Source organism: Paramacrobiotus metropolitanus, unplaced genomic scaffold (genome assembly GCF_019649055.1).
Source record: "Paramacrobiotus metropolitanus isolate TYO unplaced genomic scaffold, Prichtersi_v1.0 Parri_scaffold0000039, whole genome shotgun sequence".
Classification (NCBI taxonomy): domain Eukaryota; kingdom Metazoa; phylum Tardigrada; class Eutardigrada; order Parachela; family Macrobiotidae; genus Paramacrobiotus; species Paramacrobiotus metropolitanus.
The window spans coordinates 419,308-435,313 of record NW_026570259.1 but is presented as its reverse complement, the minus strand read 5'-3'; the positions used below and the strand labels follow the sequence as shown (position 1 = coordinate 435,313).

Here is a 16,006-nt window from a genome sequence, read left to right as displayed (position 1 = left end):
TTAGCTTGCTACTCTAGCGTGAACCAGTACATACGTCATTTCATTAGCTGATATACCGTAATCATGAATTTTTGCTTATACGGTGTTACAATGAACACCATAATTATGTGATATGAATGTAATTAAGTTTATATCAATTTTTATACTTAATTGAACGAATATAAAAAACCTATAAAATTACTACTTTTTCCTGCAATAAGGGTTCCAGAGGTTCAACAAAGCGATTAGGTATGATCTTGGAAGCGTTATATACAATCTTATATTTGTAATATTACTCGTCGAGCCACATCAGATTTATTTGTTTGTTAAAAGTTTCACTTTTGCGAAGTGCTCCGCCGTCTTACACATCTATATTGTATGAATTTCGTATACACAGCTGGCTGACTGATAACAATGTTCAGCTTGGAGGAAGAATGCTGCCCACGGGAAGGGACTATGCAAATCGCATTTGCGCCGTACGCAATATTTGTCAGGAGAACGCCCTTAAGAGTTTCCGGACGGACAGGCTGTCGGCGCTGCGAACCACTGACGCTCTCCGGTCGACGTATCCCGTGTCATTGGTAAACAGGGAGCACTGTTTTAGAAGCAGCGTAATGATATCGAAATCCACTTTCTAGATGTAGTCTGATGTGCCAGTTTTCAGAATGTCAATAGCCAAAATACATCAAGCTAAGAGCTGCCGAACTATCAATGCAGAATAAGCGAATTGACCTACCGATAGCCGCTCTTTATTTTACAGATATTTACATTGTAGGCAGCTTCCTGGATATCAGGAGAAGAAGAACTAATTCAATCACAAGATGACGAATTCCATTTAAGAGATAATTCTCACACACCGGAAGAGTGCTGGGATAAGGTCCGCTTGGTGGTTTTACATGTTTTTCCCTCTCCTAAAACTCCTGTTCGCTTACTGTTAGTTCCAAGCTACTAATGTGTTGTTGTGCAGTTGCGCAACTATATTACTGTTGATAGGCCCGCCATTTACTTCTGCTGGATGCCAACTTAGGAGAATTAAGCGAGGACGAACTGGACGATGCTCTCCTGTTAAGAGAGGTGTGATTCGATGTAGTACACTTTCACTTTCAGCATTTTACATGCGAATACGCTGTCGCTGTGTATCGATTTATGAAATATCTCGCCAATTGACAATGTCCTTACAAGTTACAGGAAACGAGAATCTTATTTTATCGTTTGTCGGAACATGTTTTTGTTTTTAACGCAGGAAGAACTGCAAGCCACAGAATTAAAAATCCTGGAACTGGAACCTCGACGACTAAAACTTAACAAGAAAATCATCCTGCGAAGACGTGAGAAGGACGAGCTTCTACAGCGTCTCAGCGATTTTGAAAGAAGGTAACCACAGCTTTTACAACTTCACGTACTGCACGGCTGTGGAAAACGCTGTGTCAGTTACAGCGGCAATCACTATTTCAGCCGAAAGCCGAACGCAGAATTATACCATGTAAGCGCATCATATAACGACACATACCAGTTGTATGTGATGTCCCTCAGAAGGCATTCCGAGCTGGTTCTCATGCTGGACGAAATCGATAAGGTAAATCTATTGGTGCAAAGTTCTTGTAAGTCGGCCCTCGGTAAAGTGTTTCGTGCGCTTCTTTCAGGTGATGCAAAAGCACTGTCAAAACACCTCGACTTCCGGCACGACTACACCAACGATGGACGAGTTCATCGAAAGCATCCAGTCAAGAATCCGCAGTGAACACACAACGGAATACGAAGCGGAAGAAATGTGCTGTCAAACGACCAACGGTGGCTTGGATGACGTTGGTGACCTTTCAGTGGAAGCGTCTGCCTCAAATACCGTTCTTCCCATTTCTCTTCCGAAAGCCGGATTAATCTCAGTTTTTCCGCAGTCACTGGTAAGCGCTCTGATGCCCGATCTAAGCTCAAGATTCAATTACAAGTTATTTCGTAGAATCAGAGGCAGAACCGGATACCTCCACTGAATCTGATGAATATCGATGACAACGAGGAAGCCACGAGCAGGCATCCCGCAGTTGTGTTGGAAACACAAAAAGGGAATCCAAAACATTCATCGCACAACGTGTCAGCGACGTTTCGACGCAATCGTCCCGTAGCGACAAAATCGAAAGTTACCCTGCCCGTCATCTCCAGCAGGTGTCGGACGCCGGCTGCTTGTGGAGATGCGCTGAGTGACAGTGATTTCTAATTTTGGAGAAATTGAAATATTAATAAAAATATCCATGTTAATGTCATTACTTCCGTCAATGCTGAAGTTAAAGTATTTATCGCATGAACAACGGTGCCTTATAAAAAAGCCTCACGATCAACATTTACCAGAAGGAACACGCTCTGATACCGTCTACTAATTTTTAACAATTAGGAAAACATTGCACAACCATAGACTGTTCACCGGAAAGCTACCCATTTCTTTTGGCCTTGTCTACGGTTTGTCCACAACTTTTCCTGTTGCGGTTATATCGTCGCTGTCCAGTGAGGATTTAAGCCGGTTCGTTTTCGAGTAAATGTTCATTAGGCTCTTAGTCATATAATATGGCCGGTCCTCGGATCCGTCGTTTCGCTCCAGGTCTTCCACTAAAGTTAAATCCAAACATTCTCAAAACGGTAGAATAATACTAGTATTTGTCGGATAACATAACATTTGCTAACTCATACGAAGAGGCAAAAAATTAAAAATTCAACTTTCGTTTCTGGTGCAATTTAGAAAGTAATAAACTCTGCAGAATAAATGTGCAACACAAATGCAGCATAACACTTTTCGAGTTAATACGGAACCTGGTAAACTGTAATGTAGACATTTTAATCGGGCGAAAGCTGTTTTTAACTTACAGAAGCATAACAACATGGTATCCATGGCCATGGTATACACACCGAAGAACATCGAGGAAATAATGTAGCTGCCGATTACAATAGTCTGTAAATCCAAATTCAAAACAGATAATTATCTCATTGCAAATAAATTACGCAAGTGTCCATATCCCTTCCAGTAACTTACCACTATGGGGACATAAATGAAGTTCAAAGCGGGAACATATGCCTCCAGTCCAGGGATTTGGTTGGATAAGAAATAATAAAATCCACTAGCCAGGGCTCCCACAATTACCAGTTTTCCAAAAAATAAAAAGAATATGACCACACTGTCAACGACTATAACCCTGCAAGGAAGATCATATAAAAATCAGTATATAAAATTCTGGTCGTGGTACGAGTGCAGTTAACATCACGCCAGGAACCATACCGTAATGCATTCCGCAGCAACAAGCTGAAGGCATTCTTGGCCGAAGTGCAAAAGTTTGTACCGAAAATTGCCATCTGCAGTCAAAACACAAAATTTAATTATTGAATTTTAAAGGACAAATTGGGAAAGTATTCTCAATAAATAAACCCCGCTTACCATTATATAAGCATACTTGTTGATGTATTTGATGCACTTCTCCAGACAGTAGAAACAACAAGCACAAATTCTGTATTTACACCGAACAAGGCTGTACTGATCAAGGTCATCAAATTACCCCTGATTGAAATGCAATCTCATACAGGAAATTTTACCTACTTCAGAATGAACCTTGTGAACCAGTTATCCGTCTTCTTCACTTTCTTCTGGATATAAAGGAGAATATAGCGCAACAGCTTCGTTATGGCCACCAACATCGATCCCAGTGCAATCGAACCGGTATGATATCTGTTTTCGAAACGTACACCCACTATGGCTAAATTGTATTCACACCATAGTACCTGAAAATTCTTACCTTAACGCTCGGTACAAGGCAGAGGCCACCGGAAGATCGGGAATATCATCTGGCTTGTTGAACGCCCAATAGTACATGGCAAATGCCCCAGCCAGTGTCAGCTGACCCAGGGCCGAGAAGAAGCAGTAACCCCAGAGCAATCCAAAAAAGTTGTAGATTTGGTAGTAAATCAGATTCCTGTACAGATATATGGACAATTTTGCTAGCATTCACTCACACGCGTAGGAAACAACGTAATATTCCACTCACGGGTCTTTTTCAAAATACAGAAATTTGCATCTCGCTGTCGTGTTGGGATGGTTCTCACGAAACGTCTGTAATACAAATAGTCTGTCATAGATTGCCAACGTCAAGTATACGTGTACAGTTATACTGTATTTTACAGACTAGCTGAAATCATTTGTCTTTCCTTACTTACATTCGGGTCACATGTTTCATTCTCCTGCAATCCTGCAGGCGCATTCACCGTAGAATTATAAATGGCTCCAATCGGTTGACCAGTGGCCGTCAGCCATCTGTGTGAAGTAATCAGTTGAAACATAACAAACTGCGTTAATTATTAAATACGTACACATTGGATGACCTACACAGAGCAAGCCAAACAGGCTCCGATGATCACGAACTGGAGTATCAGAGGGAAAAGTGGAAAAATCAGGGAGGATAATATCGTGCTGACTGCCCTGCATCGAAAAGGCTGAATTTCACAAACGCCATATCACAGAGCTGCATTTTTTATCTCTTACTTGGAGCTCGTTCGGAGAAGCGCCGTCGCAGTCACAATGCGCTTACGAAGAAAGATGACAACCAAGAAGAAGATAACGAAAACCACAAAGGCAGCGATTCCTGCAAGCATTAGAGTCAGATACTCGCCCAAGGCTTTCAGCCTTCTTAATTAATGGTATCCGATCGGTTCTACCGAAACCAAGCCATGTGTTCTTGTCCGTCAGAATATTCCTTCTACTTTGATAATTTTATCACTCATTCCAGTTATGTTGTTCGCACTGCCGCCCTTTGCCACATTTTCCACGATATTTCTGACTGTTAGGTTACTTCCGGTATCTGTAGTAGTGTTTCCCGCTGATTCGTCGATCGCTGCGTCGATGGCGGCCAACCGCTTGTATTGCTGATAGCACATATACACGGCTGGAATAAAGTACGAGTAGTACCATATTCGTACAAGTATACAGATAAAAAGAGGAGAATATTCAAAATTTAGATGACGTATTGTATACTGATATTTTTGTGACAGCACGCGCACTGAACTGGGTACTGTACAGATACACACTCAACACGTGCTAATGGTAAGACACATGAAATTGTCTAATAATTCATCACCAGTCGTCATAAAATATCATAACTTCTGAATGAGGTAAATCAAAGTATTATTTTAAGATACAGCATCCTGCTTACCATACACTAGGCCGCCGAGAATTCCTACAACGGACAGGAAGATCATCGGTTTTGCAATCCAGCGCAGCGCAATGATCCACACCATGGAGATGATGACCGAGAAAGCCAGCCCGCTAGTAAGAACACATGGTATACAAAGTTGAAAAGGTACTGATTCCACGACGCACAGCTTAAGCAACTCAAATCCTTACACGACGATAACTCGCCACGAGTTTTGAAAATCCACCACCACCTTCTTGAAGTACTCCTGCGTTTCCGCGTAGAGATGCACCCAGGTGGAGGCATTGAAGACGTTCTGCACACTGATGGTCTGGTTCGTGTCCACATTCAGCGATCCATCCGCCTCGGAAAACATGGCCACCGCGTGTCCATCGGCGCTCTCCTTCAGACCCGGCAGACAGCGCCCGGCAATGGGTCCACTGGGTAGGTAGTACGCTGCGCACTGCTGATTCTTCACTAACAGTGTCACGGCATCCGCTTGCTGTGGTTTCTGCAGAAGCGGAGGTTAAGTAAAGTGTACAGGTCGTGCACCACATGATGATCCGCTGAAAAGCAATAACTGTTTCATGAAAATAACTGCCGTACCAACCGACAATCTTTTCAACGAATCCAGTTCCACACCATCCTGACAGATTAGCTGGCTGAGATTCAGCGGCTCAAGGGGGGCGGATATGACGGATTCCAAAAGGGTCAGCAGGGTGAATGTAGTGTTGGGACAATGGGTGACGCACACCTAAACAAACGCATGTGAGCCGGTTGGTAGCGTGCAGGATGCGAGGAATAATCGGTGACACTGGACATACGCTCTGGGACATGCAGCCGGTAATGATCACGGATGGGTCCATGCATCGTGTCAAATCGAAGTACAGGAGGTACGGTCTTGTTCTATCAAACAGATTACATGAACCAAAAATGTTTTTACAACGAAAATTAATAAGAAAATAATGATGTAAATCCACGCAGTTCAACGGAAACAGTTAAGACTGATAGATATTGCTTACAGGGCATCGTCTTGACCACACACTTGGCCGTGGCTGTCCGTTGGATGGATGACCCGGGCTAACAGTCCATTTGTGAAGGCTGTAATGGTGCACAGGAATTAATTATGTACTGTATTGTACAGTACACCGAAAGAGAAATACAGTAGTAGCATCTTATCGCGCATGCTTACTTTATTTTTACTCGTAATGAAACTATCAACAGTTCATACTTTACCATAGTAAGCAACGAAGCCCCATCCCACGATGTACGCGAGGAAGACCACCAGACAGGGAATGTCCGTGCAACTCCTTTGTAAGACGAGAATCTGCATGAGGTCGATCTAGTATACGGTTATCGCATCAAGCGCAAATAAGGCATATAGTGCGAAATGCGAATGCTGGACAGATTGATCGGATCACAAAACGCAAGTAAATTTTCTCCGAATTTCTACACTGACCGACGTTTTATTGGTGCGCGCGCTCTACGATTTCCGGCTGTGCTGGCAAACTGCAGGGACTGCCGAAGCGCTGTATAATAAGCACAGTCATGAATATTTCGCCTTTTCAGTTCAGCGCAGTGTGAAAAGACTACTAGTCTAAGCCATAAGATATTTATTGAAGGCAATGTTTTTGGGTTGCAGTATCGTCGAATGAAGCCCAACAATTACTACAGTAATTAAAAAGGGAGCCCCAGGTCAAGGATAGACTACGGTAGTATAGGACAAATCTTACCAACCCGCTGTCGTGCTGCCGCTAAATCAGCAACTTTACTTTTTGCCATAAAAACTGAACCATTATCTCATGTAAAAACTGACCGATATGCACTGTAAAATTCAATTATAAGGAGCATTTCCTAAACAATTTAACGTTTTGTAACCAAAAATAATGAGAACCAACTCGCTCCAGTTCGTAATTAAATGATTAAGCAAAACTGCAAAACTACTAAATAGACCGGCTGATGAAATTGTAAATCGCAGCTGCGGAAATCACCGTTCGATTTTCATCGCCAGACGGCAAGTCGAGAGTGCTACAGTTTAACAAGTACTGTACTGTACAATTCTTTTACTGTTAGAATAAAGTAGTTACTCGCTTAATTTGAACACTTTCCATTCAGTAACTGCATTTCAACCACTAACAATTCTATTAATTTTGTTGCCCAGCAACAAACCTAAGCACCATTCATATAGCATAGCACCTTAAAATTTAATGTAAAGTATGTTCATAGCAAGCCGATAATTTGCGGGCTCGTTTGATTTTCCACTAAACTTGTTACACTATTCAGATTCCATAAAAAACCAAAACCGCAACAATACCAGTTCGATTGCCCCAGTTTAATTTTAACTCAAACAACGAACACATGAGAAGATCACATTTCTATCGACCAAGCAAACAGAACACTTTTAAAAAATTGTTTCAATATTTTTTAGAGAACAAAAATTTTCTATTATCACAGACTGTTAAAAATGCAAAAATTCGACAACAGCAGTAATGACGCGCCAAACAGTTACCACAGTTAAAATGCAATCACAGCAGAGAAAAAAACAGCTAAGCACCAGCCTGGCTTGTGCTGTTAACTCTCCAATCATAAGGAACAAAGATAACTTTGGCTTCCTTCGACATAAGCGCACGCAGCTGTACCTCCTTATCGTCATTCAACCAACCGGAAACCCTGGCCAACATCCCCGTCCGGTCGCTGCCGAAATCTTGCTCGTACCACTGGAAGATTTTTGACAAGTGGATTTCATTGCGTGTCCCGTCCAGCACGATATTCTCCGCGCAGAAGGCTTTCGCGGCGCCGTTCAGAGCTGATTCCAAGCTGCCGGTGTCCGTTCCACTGTAAACGGAGACCCGCGGACATGCCTGTGCTCCGCAATTTAAGCAGAAATGAATGCGTGGATCACACTGGGACAACGCCAAAGGAACTCGTTCGTCCTTGGCATTGAAATAGCACCTGCAGGATATTCAGTTAATTACAACTAAAGATAATTTTAAATTATAAAACTAAAGATTCATCAAATTATCAACGAATTATAAAAACCAAAAACAGCACATAAAAATAAACAGGTTATAGCAGCTATTTTTTATTTGCTTACAATTTACTGACTCAAAAGTGGTTAAGAAAAAATGCATCCACGTGATACATCATAGTTAATGATATAGAGCTGATTACTGTATACGGTGGATGCAGACTCATGCAGTTGCCAGTTTATCTGTATGTAACGTAATTTTAAATAAGCAGGAACTCAGAAAAGGCAAAAATAAGCAATCAAATTCACTGAATGTCAAAACTGATACGGAAAGATCGCATTGCCTAATTTTTTTTACGCACCTGCTCCAGAGATCACGCGGATGCGGTCTATTCCCGCGCAGAATCCCGTGCTCGATATCATCCAGGGAAAATGTTAAACCGCCAATTTTATACTCAAAACTCCGCCAGAAATCCTTGACGTCTAACATGCTGCGCGGAATGCCTGTATCACGGGCCGACAATTCTATCAACGCATGCATTGTCATTAGATTGTAGATGTTTATGAAAAAGGCTTTCCGCAGGCTCTCGTTGCTCACACCAGACAAAGGTGTCAAGGATGCCTGCTGCAGTTCCACGGCACAATTCACAAACTCAACAAACTGTGGAGAATTCTTCATTCCCAGATAATCCATCGCTTTACCGTCAGCTGATAAAAAACATCCTTGCAGGCGCCGCATGCACTGCTCCAGTCTTTCCGCTAGTAACAGGATGTTGCTTGCTGTGGTCGCTGCCTCCGAGTCCGAAGTGGGAGAAGCTGTGACGGTCTTTGGCTGATTGAGGATATATGGGGATGCAGATTTTGAAAACCGAGTACCCATTCTTGTATCCTGCAGCCCACATCCACTATCTGACTATCCCGATAGGAAACCTGATATGCGAGCAATAAAACTGGGAACTAAACGCAAGCAACACCGTCAACACTTCAACTCCGAGATTCGCTGATACGAACAAACATCAAAGTTTCAAACCAAACTAAACCCAACTTTAAACAAATCAATGACAGATTTATAATGTTCTTGAATGTTGTTCGTTTGCGGTTTGCTGTTTGCAGTACAAGACAGCCAAACACCTCCGCAGAAAACAAAAGTTATACAAAGCAAAGAGCTGCAAAAGGAATATCCGAAAGAAACTGAATGAAAGTTCAAAAATTATTTTTTTTTCAAATAGTTCGTTTTATGTAAAGGCAGTAAAGCGTACTGTAAAATTTTAAAACAGTCACAACACCAAGCGAAGGCTGATGGTGAGGAACGAGCCACCAGGCAGTACAGGCACAAAGACATACAGCACGTACTATACCTGATTATTATGTAATTACCAGCAGCGTGTCGAAGCTTTGCCCAACTTAGGAACTTGCATGCATTCAACACACAGCAGAAACTGGGGCATATAGTTCAGCTCTCCAGTGTCTGCACAGACACAGAGCACAGCCTATTCAACGAGCTTGATCACGAAGAAACTCATAAACAGGTTTTCAAATTTTACATTTTCTTGCCATTTCTGGATGGCTGCGAAATTTTCGGAAAATATCGTGTTTTTTGCATCGTCATTCAGGGTTGCTGTTTTGAAAATTTCGCCTATTGCTTGTTAAATTTTGTAAGTTCGAAGGAAGCTACGAGTTTAACCCTAATTGTACGAAAGCATACGAACACGAAGTACGCTGCATCAGTGGATAAAACACTTGATCCTTTCTTGGTCTCGTAATCCGACCAAGCTCTGGTTACGAAGCTCTTGCCTTGTTGTGTCTTGATGGCTCCTTGCTTTATTTGCAGTGTGGATGTCAATTTCCATTTGATGATATCGAAGGCAGCTTAAAGATTGATCTTCGGGTATTTTGTTGTGTTGTGTCCTATCTTCCGTGAAGATGCTCTATGTATTTTGGGTGGAACGGGGCATCATCATCACGCTCAACGTGGATGTGGCTGTTGACACGTGAGTGTTCCACTTTCCTTTTCCAGATAATCAGAGCGCGTTTCGTAATTGCTGCTAGCCGTAATGAGTCGTAATCCTACCCGTCCCTGTGGCTAATCGGGATGTTTTTTTTTAATTTAAAAGCAATCTTATTTTTTTATAAATTTAAATTCAGATTATTAAGATAGTGAGACACGTAGGTAGTCACTAGCCCGAGCCCCGAAGCATATATTTATCTGATGAAAGTTAATTAATTTTTGTGGTCAGTGTGGGGAATCTGAAGAGCGTGTTGTCGAACCCGCAGAGAACGGGAATACCAGCCGATAGTCAGGTGCTGCTGATTAGCGGAGGAGATTGTCTGCAAGATGATAAACGGGTCGCCCATTATCAAGGAACGGGAACGGTAAAAACAGCCAAAAAATATTGAAAAAATTTCTCATGCGTCTGTCGATGTTGAATGATTTGAATTCCAATTTTTTCATTGGATTCGGTAGGATACGAATCCCATATTTCTTTTTAATCGGGCCGCCATCGAAGCTGATCAAGTGCCTGAATTCTCGGCGGAACACCTTCCTCATGTGCCTGGTGAGTGTGATCTTGGTTGGGTTTTCGGAAATAATCATTCTTATTTTTTGAATATGTTTTGGAAATTATTTACCTGTTAATAATGCGAGGGTTATATAGCTGCACCGAACTGTTTGAAAATAAAGTCGTCAGCTGACGATTCAACCAAATATCAGTAATTTTTTACGTTAGCCATCGTTAGTAGTTACCGGAGTGCAAAGTTTCAACTAATTTTAGACGAACGAGAAGCCCGGGAAAATATGGAGAACGTCCTTGCCTTGCCTACCAATCTCAACTCTATTTCCATTAGAACGCAGCTGGCGCAGGTATGCATTCGTCACATTATTCTTGTAATTCTTGCTTTTCGATTGGTCTGTAATGGTCTTCATGTGTTCGTTACATAATTACATTTAATCTTTTTATTTATATATTTTTGAGCTGTTCATCCCTTCGCCGCTGCGACACATTCGTTGTGCGCCTGTAGAGTGTACCAGTTTTCATTGTGAACAATAAAGTATTTAGTGTGTAGAATAATAATTAGTAACTAAACTTACAACCAGCTTTATTAAAATAGTAACCAGTATACACCCAAGTACGTAGTTTGCAGATTAATTAGGAGAATATTCGAATTTTAGCAAGGAAATTTATATTAAGATACTTATTTCCAAGTTAAATGCAGATATTTGATGAAGGGTTTTTACAATTTCTAAACAGTTTTTCGGTCTTGTTTATCTGCAGCGTGAAGTAAGTTTGAGAATGATGGTTTGCATCGTTGTACTCTTTCACTGGATGTTGTTGCTGCCATTATGTCATTATAGTTGTTGATTTGTTGTAGCAATACCACGAGTATGCTCGGGAGTTGAACAAACAATGCACCACCCTTGTGCAGGAGCAGCATCTACAGCATCAAGGATGGCAGGCTGTGATGGCCAACCTGGAAGATGTTATAGCGTAAGCTTCGTGGATTCTTTGATGCGATGCTTCTGACAACGTGTTTTCATATTTCTGTATTACCCAGGGCATTTTTGAAACGACTGGAACGCTTCCGGAGCGCTTATGTGGGATATCTGGAAAAACGGGACGAACATGTCGTCAAGCTCGACAAGTAAAAAATAAATGACTCACGCTTATGTGGTTAACTGGAAATGATATGTGTGGCGTTAGGTTAACCGAGACTATGGAAGTTCTCGGGAAAATTACCCTCTTTCCGTCACTTTTACGGCTGACTCACCAAGACAATGAGAAGGTCTCTGGTGAGAAAGATTCTAGTGGCGATACCGAGACCGTCGATGGACTGAGCATAGCGAAAAGCACTGTAGAACCGTGGAAAAGTGACGAAATCACTGTGCTTGATTGGATCAGCGCAAAGGACCCTGAGCATAGTCTGCATGCCGTCGCCGAAGGATGTCGGAAAATTATTGAAGCGGTATTTTGTTTTTCGATACTCGCTCACAGAAACATGAATAGTGACTTTGTATGACAGTTTGACGAAGCTTTATTGGAAGAAGTGGACCAGGAATCAAAGGACGTAGTGGAACCGTGTAATAATACCACAATGAAGGAAATTAAAGGATTAGATCAACGGCTGTACGGCCTGGATCAACTGCTTTCCGAGGCGAAGAAATTGGTTTTGGAACAGAAGGAAACTGCGGAGGTGCATTGCTGTTTTGCGTTTGACGAAGGATTGTGCAGTAAGCTGTGTTTAATCGTAGATACTTTTCAAATTTCAAAGTCGAATGACTGGTTCCGGTGCAAAAGATAACCAGATGTTAAAGGAAATGTCGGATGCCTCCACCGAACCTTTTGCTCAACTACTGCGAGGCCATGTAAAATTGTGTGAGCTGCGAAGACGATGCTTAAGCGCTAAGCAAGAGCTCTGCAAACATCTTCATTCTCGCCTTAAGTATGTTCATATTCGGTTCTTCTCCTATCTTTGAAGTCGTTTTTAACAGCCATGTGCGTTAGGTGGGTTGTGGTTGTGGAAAATCGCGTGTCGGAAGTGGATGATAAAATTCGGATTTACTTTGAAAATATTCGACGGATAAGGCGGCTTCTTCTTATGGTGGATCAGGTCAATTCTTCGCCGCAGGTTTTCATTCTGGCCGTTATGGAGGTGTTAAGGCGGAAGCGGTACGCACGTGAATTCATCCAGGTAAGCATACAATCCGATATCGTCGCTCTTATCAAAAATTCTTGAGTAAATTACCGTTTTTGTATTTTTTATATAAAATTTGTAGGGAATCATTTATTAGGGATTAATTTGCCGTTTGAATTATTTTTTTATTGAAATATCTTTCATCATTGTTATTTAATCGCTTCCTTTGGTGATTTAGTGGGCCCGCGGTGTATCCGAGAAAGCAGTTGCCGTACACACAAAAGAAACCGACGCTCGAAAAGGCTTTCTGGCACAACATGGAAAGCATTTTCTTTTGAGCCTCTTTCCTGGTTTGGACATTCTCCCTCCACAGTTTGCGGTGAGTCTAACATTTTCGAGTCAGGTAGAAGTTATTGCATTATCTTGTTGCGCGATTGCAGCCGAGTCCCCCAGTGGATTTCGACACGGCCCTTCCGTCTCTTACTCCCGATGACTTGGAAAACCTGCGCCTTAGGTTACCGGAATTCGAGGAATACTTACGGTACATTTAAAAATTTCGTAGGAATCTGTCTTTATACATGCTGGCTGACTTAGTCTGTACACTGTGGTAGTAGCTCCCAGGACGATCTACCTTTCCGGTCGAAAAGTACGGAATCGGAAGAATCTTCCGTGTTCTATTCAACTTTATCTCCGGAAAGCGAAGGTCCTGCCAAAGATGGTACACTAGAGACAACTGCTGCTGCTTTCTCGTCCAGTATTCTGGATCGAAGAGAAGCGGAACTGGAAGAGATGCGGAACCAAGTTGACCACCTTAAGGGCATGAGCAACACCGCTCAGCTCTCCTTGTTCGCTTTAAAAAGAATCTTTGATGTGTTACGAAATGATTTGACAACATTCAAAGAGGATTGCTCTTCTGGACTGAACGAGACGCTCAGTGACATGGCGGAGAGATGGGCGAATATGGAAACGGTGAATACGGCGACAAAGGAGACGTTGGAAAAGCTACAACAACAGAACATTGACTTGACCGTTCAAGCAGAATCCTACCGCCTACAAGGGGAAACAGCACAAAAATTATTATTGGAAATGCAGGAGGCATTAAAAGAGAGTGAACGGAAGTTTACGGAACTTCGCGATGAAAAGGATGAACTGCAACGAAATCTTGACGGTTTGTTGCGGCTTCACTTTCATACTTTTATTCTGTTTCATATAGTCGATTTGCGGCTTACAGATGCTGAAAGCAATGTGAATCTTCGTATAAAAGAGAAGGAATCCAGCATCGTGGAATTACAGAACCGGCTAAATGAGAAAGAAGCGGAAATGGAGACGCTGCGTGCGTTGCTGGAATCGAAAGAGGCCGCTGAGCTCGCCTCCTCGCCGCCTGTGATGAGTCCATTGCCGAGTTTTATCGGGATGGGTGAGATGCCGCGACAGGATTCGCTCACTGGTGCCGCTATGATGGATTCCATGTCTATGTCGGTTGCGCCGGTGACACCCGGGGCTTGTCGCTGTGTTGGACCGTGCACGTGTCCCAGTGGCAGCCAACCGCTCACCCGGCAGAAGTTTGTGCTGGGAGGCGGGGCTATGGGTTTGCAGTCGCCACAAAGTGTGATTAGTTTATCGTCGTAAGTTCTTACTCCATCTTTAATGGGATATATGGATGGAAAATTCGGAAAATCCCTTTCTTGTAGATGCAACGTTGGCGATTTGGTGCTGTTCGTGTTTAACTGGGATTTCCGCCAGTTTGCGGCTTACTTGCCTTTCAAGCGGTCTCTGTATCTTTTGCACACCGACTCACAGAGTGAACTGGGACTATCGATTCCACAGCCGGAATCACAAGGTCGCAGCTGCTGGGATGATGTTGTTTTGTATATTAATAACAATGATTTTCTGGTTTAGGTGGCGGTAACCCAACAGGAACATCTGGAGAAATGCGCACCTGGAGCGTCGGTGAAGTTCTTGGGAAAGAATATGTTCTCACGAAAAAGGTACATACGGTTGGTGTTTTTATTTCTAGGAGCATCTTCTTGCGTTGATTAAAAATTAGTTATGAATAGTTCTACTTTTAATATTAAATTTGTTTTACTTTTATCATATAAACGGGCTAATGTTTCAATGTTATTTCAAATTTTCACATTTTTGGGGCGGTGATTTAGAAATGTTTCCTTTCAATGTTGATTTTGTAAGGACAATATTAGAACCATTTCTGCCCGAATAGTTTGGATTGCTCGTTGCAGCGAAAGTATGCTGTAGATTTAAAGTTATGTTTGCATATTTTTATAATGTAGGTGCCCAATCGTTACGGACTGAAAATCGGTACCAAATTCTACCGTGTCAGAGCGAAGGCCTGGTCGGTGACCGGCATGCTAGCCGAGCCTAACAGCGAACCGGGACTCGGCACGCGAGTGACCTCCGCCGGCTCCTTGCCACAGCCGCCGGTGGGCGGTAGTTCATCAGCTTCTCTGCAGTCTGCCGGACAGATTGATGCCCAGCCACACTAACTGGACATGCTGTGCTGCGAATCTTTTGTGGTGTTAACTGGTTTCTGTGATGCATAAACGTAGCCGCCCGGGGGAGGATGAGGAATTGTGCTTGTGTTTGGCGTTTCGGTTGTCGGGGTTTGCCATGTCCGTTTGTCAGAAATGTTGCTTTCGACATGATGGACGCTGATTTTAGTTGTAATAGTATGGGAGTTCGAGTGTTTGAATCGAAGCAAAAAATGTCGAGTTAAATGCGCTCTTGGATTTGCTGTACTCGATATTCTTATAGTTTTGTCAATGTATTCGACACGACAATCACTTTGAAATACATAATGATAATTTCCAGTATGTGTACAGCGATACTGGATATGATATCGACGGAATTATGTTTTATCATCAGCCTTTTTTTTCATCGAATCTTTCCCTGTCATCTCATCGTGTAGTTTCAGAAGCTGGCCGTCCAGAAATTTTCACGTTTGAGTCGGTTTGACTATGCTAGTATAAGGCTATAAGCTACCTTCACTTATTGAGAACCTGAAGCGGCTAAACACTTTTTAACGTTGTCACTTTACAAGGTTTAACCAAGGATTTCTTAACGTTATACAGTTTCTGCAGGTACCAAGACAGTAAGACGTAGGATATAACCCCTTCAAATAAACGAGATTTGCGCATCTTCACCATACATAAAAACATGAATTGCCAATCAGAATATTACTTAAACCAAACGAATATGGTCTACAGAACAATGTTGGAAACTGCGGCATTGACAATACAGATGCCGCATGCGG

General features: G+C 42.4%; 4 protein-coding genes across 11 annotated transcripts; 2 read left to right on the top strand and 2 right to left on the bottom strand.

The window, feature by feature from the left end:
- The first annotated feature begins 61 nt into the window (after nt 1-61).
- LOC129590146 (uncharacterized) lies at nt 62-2,450 on the top strand. 5 transcript variants are annotated; one of them, XM_055485191.1, is made up of 8 exons: nt 62-228; nt 402-560; nt 755-856; nt 973-1,053; nt 1,223-1,353; nt 1,411-1,555; nt 1,623-1,880; nt 1,937-2,450. In XM_055485191.1, exons 2-8 carry the CDS (start codon nt 414-416, stop codon nt 2,189-2,191), a joined length of 1,119 nt encoding a protein of 372 aa, XP_055341166.1. In that variant the 5' UTR covers nt 62-228; nt 402-413; the 3' UTR covers nt 2,192-2,450. The 5 variants fall into 5 exon arrangements, with proteins under 5 accessions (XP_055341166.1, XP_055341165.1, XP_055341168.1 ...); XM_055485190.1 differs by having other exon boundaries at nt 377-560; XM_055485193.1 differs by lacking the exon at nt 62-228 and having other exon boundaries at nt 238-560; nt 1,435-1,555.
- Nucleotides 2,223-7,199, bottom strand: LOC129590299 (choline transporter-like protein 2). Its single transcript, XM_055485453.1, has 20 exons — nt 6,875-7,199; nt 6,601-6,670; nt 6,378-6,451; nt 6,164-6,242; nt 5,966-6,047; nt 5,752-5,895; nt 5,354-5,652; nt 5,163-5,275; nt 4,702-4,895; nt 4,496-4,644; nt 4,340-4,432; nt 4,171-4,267; nt 4,002-4,066; nt 3,753-3,929; nt 3,557-3,685; nt 3,398-3,467; nt 3,242-3,315; nt 2,999-3,158; nt 2,833-2,917; nt 2,223-2,577 (listed from the first exon to the last, which is right to left on the bottom strand). The coding sequence occupies exons 1-20, from the start codon at nt 6,921-6,923 to the stop codon at nt 2,426-2,428; spliced, it is 2,355 nt and encodes a 784-aa protein (XP_055341428.1). The 5' UTR covers nt 6,924-7,199; the 3' UTR covers nt 2,223-2,425.
- A 278-nt stretch (nt 7,200-7,477) lies between these two features.
- On the bottom strand, nt 7,478-9,382 carry LOC129590147 (uncharacterized). The gene is made up of 2 exons (XM_055485195.1): nt 8,472-9,382; nt 7,478-8,093 (listed from the first exon to the last, which is right to left on the bottom strand). The coding sequence occupies exons 1-2, from the start codon at nt 8,987-8,989 to the stop codon at nt 7,688-7,690; spliced, it is 924 nt and encodes a 307-aa protein (XP_055341170.1). The 5' UTR covers nt 8,990-9,382; the 3' UTR covers nt 7,478-7,687.
- Nucleotides 9,383-9,623: 241 nt separating this feature from the next.
- Nucleotides 9,624-15,482, top strand: LOC129590159 (RB1-inducible coiled-coil protein 1-like). Of its 4 annotated transcripts, none has more exons than XM_055485214.1 (18): nt 9,624-9,764; nt 9,941-10,100; nt 10,347-10,482; nt 10,574-10,664; nt 10,881-10,969; nt 11,479-11,594; nt 11,662-11,748; nt 11,808-12,069; nt 12,127-12,297; nt 12,356-12,546; nt 12,609-12,795; nt 12,977-13,117; nt 13,179-13,279; nt 13,353-13,906; nt 13,970-14,363; nt 14,430-14,578; nt 14,638-14,726; nt 15,027-15,482. In XM_055485214.1, exons 2-18 carry the CDS (start codon nt 10,033-10,035, stop codon nt 15,237-15,239), a joined length of 3,039 nt encoding a protein of 1,012 aa, XP_055341189.1. In that variant the 5' UTR covers nt 9,624-9,764; nt 9,941-10,032; the 3' UTR covers nt 15,240-15,482. The 4 variants fall into 4 exon arrangements, with proteins under 4 accessions (XP_055341189.1, XP_055341187.1, XP_055341188.1 ...); XM_055485212.1 differs by having other exon boundaries at nt 13,350-13,906; XM_055485213.1 differs by having other exon boundaries at nt 9,706-9,823; nt 13,350-13,906.
- The last annotated feature ends 524 nt before the right edge of the window (nt 15,483-16,006 follow it).